The 7,500-nt window shown below is 49.8% G+C and overlaps 1 protein-coding gene across 1 annotated transcript in view; it reads right to left on the bottom strand.

Moving 5' to 3' along the window:
- ptprq (protein tyrosine phosphatase receptor type Q) overlaps nucleotides 1–7,500 on the bottom strand; it is a gene marked incomplete at both ends in the record, with an annotated part of 41,723 nt that overhangs the window by 31,268 nt on the left and 2,955 nt on the right. Inside the window, 13 exons of the mRNA XM_080002944.1 lie at nucleotides 250–418; nucleotides 1,192–1,289; nucleotides 1,829–1,935; nucleotides 2,026–2,167; nucleotides 2,328–2,460; nucleotides 3,491–3,621; nucleotides 3,928–4,212; nucleotides 4,625–4,702; nucleotides 4,829–4,918; nucleotides 5,588–5,899; nucleotides 6,001–6,381; nucleotides 6,633–6,813; nucleotides 7,252–7,469. Coding sequence (XP_079859070.1) covers nucleotides 250–418; nucleotides 1,192–1,289; nucleotides 1,829–1,935; nucleotides 2,026–2,167; nucleotides 2,328–2,460; nucleotides 3,491–3,621; nucleotides 3,928–4,212; nucleotides 4,625–4,702; nucleotides 4,829–4,918; nucleotides 5,588–5,899; nucleotides 6,001–6,381; nucleotides 6,633–6,813; nucleotides 7,252–7,469 — 2,325 coding nt within the window. The remainder of the gene's footprint in view (nucleotides 1–249; nucleotides 419–1,191; nucleotides 1,290–1,828; nucleotides 1,936–2,025; nucleotides 2,168–2,327; nucleotides 2,461–3,490; nucleotides 3,622–3,927; nucleotides 4,213–4,624; nucleotides 4,703–4,828; nucleotides 4,919–5,587; nucleotides 5,900–6,000; nucleotides 6,382–6,632; nucleotides 6,814–7,251; nucleotides 7,470–7,500) is intronic.

Genomic DNA, 7,500 nt, shown 5'->3' with positions numbered 1-7,500 from the left:
GACATCACAGAGCGTCTGTGTGCATTTATATGTGTGTGTGTGTGTGTGTGTGTGTGTGTGTGTGTGTGTGTGTTTGTCTCTGTGTGTGTGCGTGCATGCATGCGTGCATGCATGCGTCTGTGTGTGTGTGTGTGTGTGTGTGCGTGCGTGTGTGTGTGTGTGTGTGTGTGCATGTGTGCGTGCTTGCATGCGTGTATGTGCATGTGTGCGTGTGTGTGTGTGTCTGTGTGCGTGTGTGCGCGCGCTTACGTGTGGTGAACTCTCGGCGCGCTGCTTCACTATTGTCTGAGCCCAGTAAGCTACGGACGCCGACCCCATAATCCGACCCGGGGATCAGATCCTGGATCTCGTAGCTGTTGCTCCGAACCAGAACCTCGGGCCCTGCTCCCCAGTCGGTTGACAGCGGGCCGAACACGAGCTGGGGAACACAGACGCACGCAGACGACGTGTGAATCACCCTCCATCGGGGACGTGTTCTGAGCTCTGGAAACACGTTCCCGTTTGAAGCTTGCCGAACTTGGCAAAGCCGAGCAGACTTTTGTTGACTTTTTTTTCGTGTTGTGCCCCCTCCCTAAAATGTGTTTTCAGCTGAGCACCCCCCTCACTGGATACACTTAAATGATGGACTGTATGTGCGTCGTATGTGTTTTTTAAACATTAAATATTGCCAATATATATAACCAATACAACACTTTGGTTTTTTTTCGGAGTACCCCCCAAGAGTAATGCCATTTAAGAAACTGTGGTTTAACACAACGTCTGCATGAGTTGATGTCTGCAACCATCTTAAGATACATTGCGATGAGCAAATGTAAGTGCGTGGCACTTTGCATGCTTTCAAAGTGGCTTGCTCCCCTGCAGCAGCAGCGGCGGCGGCGGCGGCGGCAGCACCGGGCTCTGCATGCCTGTCTATGTGATCTGCTTGGTCATTCTTCCTGGCAGCTCTGCACAAGTCATGCATCTTTAAATTATGTTGGTAACAGAAGCTGTGACACCGACGGTGGTTGCTCGGCGACCAACAGGTGAGCGTGTTTGTGAGAAGTCCATAGCTGAACGGACCAGCCGACCCATATGGACCGATCCTTCCCAGAGGGAGCTCGTTTGCACAAGTCGTACATAGTATTACTACTGTGTAGTTTGAACCGTCAGAACGGTTCTTTGATATAGTCAGCGGACTACAAATAAACACACCTTATATCCGTCGACCTGCCCGGGGGGCGGTTTCCAGCTGACAAAGGCAGAGGTTACGATCGTTTCCGGAAGCAGTAAGTCCTGTGGCGTTTCTGGGACTACACACAGACCGGAGAGGTGAAATTGAACGAATGAACTTTATTCGGACAAATGATATTTTGGAGATGGGGGAGTTGCAAGATCCAAAGTGTGTTCATAATATCCCACTGTAAAATAAAACAAAAATCTGCCGTGTCTCATCATTTGATATAAGTCAATTATTATAAATGTTATAAAGATGAAAGGAAAATACCAAACCAGGAAAATATCAAAAGGTACATGCACTTGTTAGTATTGAAAACCACTATCCAACCGCGACCTACTCTGTGAACATAGACTAAAACCAATTTATAAAAAGAAAGAAATCAATTCCTATTTGGCTTGACCATTCATGGCTCATCGTGGATTCTATATTCCTTATAAGATTTCCTGATGACATTTGGATTTCATAAAAACAGGAATAAAATGTAACTTTTTGCTCTTTCCATCGACAGCAGTACAGCACTAATTACTCCCTGATTCACTTAAAAAGCAGAATGATTTGCACTTTTCCTTCCTCCAGATCAATATTTGAGATGTCAGGGCTCCGTGAACTCACTGGTGAAAAGGGTCAGTTTGGTGGTTGCACTCCTCCTGCTTCCACTGCTGCTTGAGGCTTCGACGGTGTACTGGTTTCCAGGTGCAAGGCCTTCCCAATTGTACACTCTAGGAACACGCAACAAGCAGATGTCAGTTTCGCAACGCGAGAGAATGGTATCTTCCAATCCTGCCGGGACGGTAAAAATGAAAACGGACCTGGGCTCTTGCAGAGAGGAGTTCACCTGTTGATTGAAGGTTCTGTTTCTGATTGAGAGGATGAATCCGGTGACGAGTCCGGAACCCTCTTTCCAGCCGACGGCCACGGACGAGGTGGTTTTGTTGAGGACGGACAGCTCCACTGCGCTCGGAGCTTACGCACCATTTACCATCGGTGGCAAATTAAGGCGGAATAAAAGTGGAAAAGAGATAAGGGAGAGAACATCTGGGGGAAAGCATCCTCTCTTGAAGACGGGAGAGGTAGGGTTTCCGTTTTGAGGACGGTGCTTGAGTGTGCGTACCTGCAGTGACAGCGAGCGTCACGGAGGGGCTGTCTGTGAACGCCTCCTTCTCTGTGCGCACCGCAAAGTGATAGAGTCTGCCTGGAGTCAGACCGGAGAATACAGCCCTGCTGTGAACCAACACCTTCCGCACCTGTCGACACGCACGCACACGCACAGGCACACACACACACACACACACACACACACACACACACACACACACACACACACACACACACACACACACACACACACACACACACACACACACACACACACCTTGTCTCTAGCAAAAGTTAAAAATAGATCAAAAATAAATCCATCCTCCCTCATACAGTCGAACTTCCCCATCGCTATACCCTCCTTGTCCGTCACGGCCAAGGAAATTAAAATACATCTATGAAGGAGGAGCAGAGCCTTGGGAGGAGCAAGAGAAGTAGGCCAGGGTGACGGAGCGACGTCATCGGATATTAATTGCCGCACAGTGACGCAAATATGCAAACAGCAGTCGCGACGTGGTGACATGTGTCCTGGACAGGGGATGAACACTGCGGAGGGCAGAGTCGATGAGACGGCTCCGCCTCACGTGTCCGCTCCGTGTTGATGTTCCCTCTTGGCTGCACACCCGTCACAAAATGCCTCACAGACCATCTAAGGGCTCCCCATAAACTGGGCGGAACTGTATGGCAACGGTCTGTTCGTCATGGCGTTGTGTCAGGAAATTACATATCATACACACGGAACATTAATTAACTCTGCTAACGTGGCTTCATGGATTTCTTTTATAGTATCTTTTTATCTTCACATGAAATTAATCGTGTTATCTTTTAACCACAAATCGCTCTTGGCTGCTGCGCCGCAAATTAGCTAAGCAAGGCTGCAAGGGGGCGAGGGTCGGGGGTTGATGTTTTAGAACCAGAAAACCATAATTGCTTGGTAGCTATAAGGGGAAACATGCTGTAACTGCAATGCAATCACATGTTACAGATACCAGAGATATGATTTGTAGAGACATCACCCAGCCCTAGGTATTTATAACTTACCTGATCACAGGTGGCTGATCTGAGACAGTTCCTGTTGCATAGCGCAGAATTTAATGATATTTTATATAATAAAAAATAATAATAATTCAGCTTTAAATTTCATTGAAAATAAGAAAGATCATTGAATTTGTGAGATACCGTGAGGGAATGGCTGCAGTCGAGACAGATGACTTCATAGCCGTGACCTTGTCCCGGTGCTGGATCCCAAACCAGCTCGACCGCAGAATCCGTCACCACGCCCTCCCTGAAACGGGTGGGGGGGGCCAAGCCTGTGATTTAAAACCATAATATGCACAGCAGAGAGCGCAATTATTTAACATGAACGCATGGAGGATTCTAATTAGCCTGACTTAAAGCTGGAATTAAAAAACTATAACCGTGCCAAATCCCGCTCAACCATCTGATCTGGGAGGAGGGCTGAATAGATTAGATTTCTATAATTATCACAATTATCACCCATCTGCAAATCTGCATGTGTGTACATCTCCACGTGTGTATAAATTAAGTGTGTAGGAACAGTGCATGTGAGACGGTCTGTGGGCATGTGCGGTATCTGTCCTGCATCATGGACTCACTCGTTCTAAAGGGTTGGGTGTATGTCGCGCGCCCCCTCCGGTCTCGGCTGGTGCTGCACACGCTCAGCTGGTGCTCCGATCCCGGGCTCAGGTTGGTGAGCGTTACAGTGTGAGTTCCCACAGGGAGAGGGTGCCACTCGCACACATCCTCCTGCCGTTCACACACTCCCTGACACACACACGCCCTCACCCCGTCGATCAGACCTCGTGGGGGCCGCTGGATGAACAGCAGTACAGAGCGCGTGCCCACTGATAAAGGCACGGCGAGCGGTACGGCCAGTGGGTCTGTGGACACAAGGACCAGGCAGACGGGGACGCTAATGAATCCAGTAATGACTGGCACGAGAAGGGATGGTGAGCTTCATACTGTGCATGACTTAAGTCAGAGGTTCCCAGCCAATTTTCCTGATTCAATCTGAGACGCCCTGTTTCAAAGACAAGAGTTTTTGTCTGAATTTGGTTCTGTTTTCATGATGCATGCATGCAGCGTTTTTAATGCATACATTATAACATATGGATTTCTTCAGAATTTTTATTTGAACTCGATTTTTTAACCAATTCGGAAACATACAGTATGCCTCTAATCGTCCAAGGACTCGTGACACCCCGCAATCTCTGGCGACCCCCTCGGGGGGTCTGGTACCCCGGGTTGGGAACCCCTGTGTAAAGTCACCATCACTCTCTCTCTCTCTCCTACCTGTTGTATGCAAGACGCTGGTCTCCTCACTCTTGTCCTTTCCACTTTGAGAGACCACGCCCACCTTGTAGGTCTGACCTGGAGTCGACATGCCCAGAGTAATACACAAAGATTCATTTACCCAGAGTGCATTGGGGCTGGACTTATTTATCCACGTTGCAGGGCGACTGGGCTGGTTGAGTGGCTGGGATGTGACATAATAACCCTCTGAAAGGTCATCAGGGGGACTCCGCCAGCAGGTCGTCAGGTTCTCGCCGCTGCTCTGCACCGCCAGACCCCCAGGAGCGCTCAGTGCTGAGGGATGCACAAAACACAGACAAGCAGTGACATTTTTTAAGGGCTGTCATAATCATTTTGCAGTTTGCTTTATATTTGCAGTATGTGCAAATTGCTTCTCCAACACATGAAAGCTTTGGATGATTCATGTCCAAAAATCCAAAGATTTTGCCATTTAAAGCAGCATTATGTAACTTTTGGTATTTGCGCCCGGTGTCAGTAAAGAATGTATTTTGACGGACAAATTTGAATGTTATTGGTCACGTTTCAATAACAGTCTGTGTTACAAACGCAAATATAATGTAACCCTACAGCAGGTTGCAGCGATCCCTGTATGGACCTCGCTGCTTCCGGAAGCCGTGGGCTGAGTGCTCGCTGCGCCCTCTCTCTCCCAGCGTGACTGGGCGGCACATGCCAGTAACAAAACTTGAGGTGCACCACCGGCTGGTCCTGCCCGCAGCACTGGGGAGGGGGAGCAGCTTAGTTTTGTATGAGTATAATAAACGGACATTTTGACCTGCAAGTTTATCATTTATGTTCTTTTTTTTTAATACATTTTAAAGGGCAAAATAACGGTAATTACCAGCTAATGGCAACCCTGAGCCAAACGTGAGGCAAGTGCCGTGAAGCGTAACGCACTTCTCCAGCGGTTTCGAACAAACTCTCTTTCAAACGCAACATTCTCACCTGTTTGGACAACCAGTGGCACCTGACCACAGCTCTCGATCCCGTGCGTGGTGGCTGTGTAGACCCCAACCCGGTACTTCCTGTAGGACTCCAACCCTCTGATCACAACCTTGTATGTCTGCAGCCCCTCTGGCCCGGAGGAGCTGGAAAAATTGGCCATGTCCAGCATGCTCTCCTGTCCTGAAGAAATGTCCTTGTATCGCACAACGAAGAACCATCCAATGGCATCACGGGCAGCTGAGGCCACCCAATGAACAACAATCTGACTGGCTGTCACCGGGCCGACGGTGATGTTGCGTGGAGGAGACGGTCCTGCGAGAACAGAGAACCGATAAAGAAACTGTATGTGCGCAGAGCCATATAGAGCGTCGTGAAACGTTATTGTTTCTGTGTTTAAGTGTTGACAGACTCACTGGTGTACGCGGTGCACATCTGCCCCAGGCTCCAGGAGAAGCCAGCCTGCGACGCCCAGAGGGAGAAGGAGTAGACGCTCCCCGGGGCCAAGCCCGCCACAGTCACCCCCCTGGAGGAGAGGGAGACCGGGACACGAGCGGTGCGACCGCTCTGCCGGCTTGTCGCCTCTCCGCCTTCACCGACCGGTCTCCTGTTGTCCCTCCGTCCGTCCTCTTCTCCTGCTTTGGACTCGTCCTTCGTCTCCTCTCGGTAACGGAGGACGATCTGGAAGCCTGAACGGCCGTGGGAGTGTGAGGGCGAGAGGTCGCCCCAACGCAGCTCCACCTCCTGCTCCGTCACCTGCACCAAGTCCAAGGAGAACGAAGAGGGGGAGGCGGGAGCTGAGCGAGAGAGAGAGAGAGAGAGAGAGAGAGAGAGAGAGAGAAGTATGGAGAGAAATTAAAAGACAAAAAGAGAAAAATTCTCACAAATGCTTCACTCTCATGGTGATTGCCAAAAGGAACAAAGAACTTTCCAATCACAATGCTCACTCACTACAAGATGAACCAACATGTGAACGTAGAACAAACATGAATGTGATTTGGTTCCATTTTGATCTTTTTTTTTTTTCATGACATCGTTTGATATTTACTCTGATATTGGCAGATGAATGGCAAGGGGATGTCACAGAAGAACGGAATAAGGAAGTATGGTGTTCCTGTGGCATTCTTCTGGAGGGCGTAACAGTCCGTCTGATTGGCCGGCAGTGAAACCGCCACGATGCCGCTGGTGTTATGGGCCGAGCCGTCGGACCATCGGGGTCGGCCCTCGTCCTTAGGCGAGTGAGGAGGAAGGAGACGGAGGTCAGTCGTACACGCTCCATTTCAAACAAATCAGAGGTTGTCGACACGGTTCTTCAAGAGGTTCTAGGGGGTCCCCAGCAAAATGACTATTGATACTGAGGTTGACTGAGGTTTGGACAATACGCTCGGGCTTCGAGAGGCTACTCGTTGTCAAATGAAGTGCGCTGCCTGACGCGTTTCAAATTGAGGGTCCTTGATGTCAAAATGTTGGAGGATCACTGGTCTAGATCATCAGCTGAAGGTTAATGAGATTTAAAGATTACAAACACACATCTCTCAGGAGTAACTGTCTTCTCAGAGCTTATCCCCGTGTACATCTTAAATCAGATAATCACATTTACGGTCCTCACTGGGACTTCGACCGTCTCCGTGAAATGCAAATAATTAAAATGCTGCAGGCCGCAGTACCTGCTGGTCGTTGAGTCCCGTCCAGAGCAGCAGCAGCGCCACGTGGCGGAGCAGGTGAGTGGACACCAAGAGAAGATCCTCTTCAGTTTTCAGGTCGGCCAGGTGAGCCCCCGGCGCCAGGTCTTCGCAGTGGCGCCGCGCACGGCTCCAGGAGGCGCCTCCCCGCCTGACCCGGTAGCAGTTCCTCCCGCCGGCCACCCAGCCCACGGGACACTGATCTGGAGACGAAAAATGTCGCGTTACACTCGA

Source organism: Zeus faber (genome assembly GCF_960531495.2).
Source record: "Zeus faber genome assembly, chromosome: 6".
Taxonomy (NCBI): domain Eukaryota; kingdom Metazoa; phylum Chordata; class Actinopteri; order Zeiformes; family Zeidae; genus Zeus; species Zeus faber.
The sequence above is the reverse complement of the archived record's forward strand: the minus strand, read 5'-3'. Positions and strand labels throughout refer to the sequence as shown.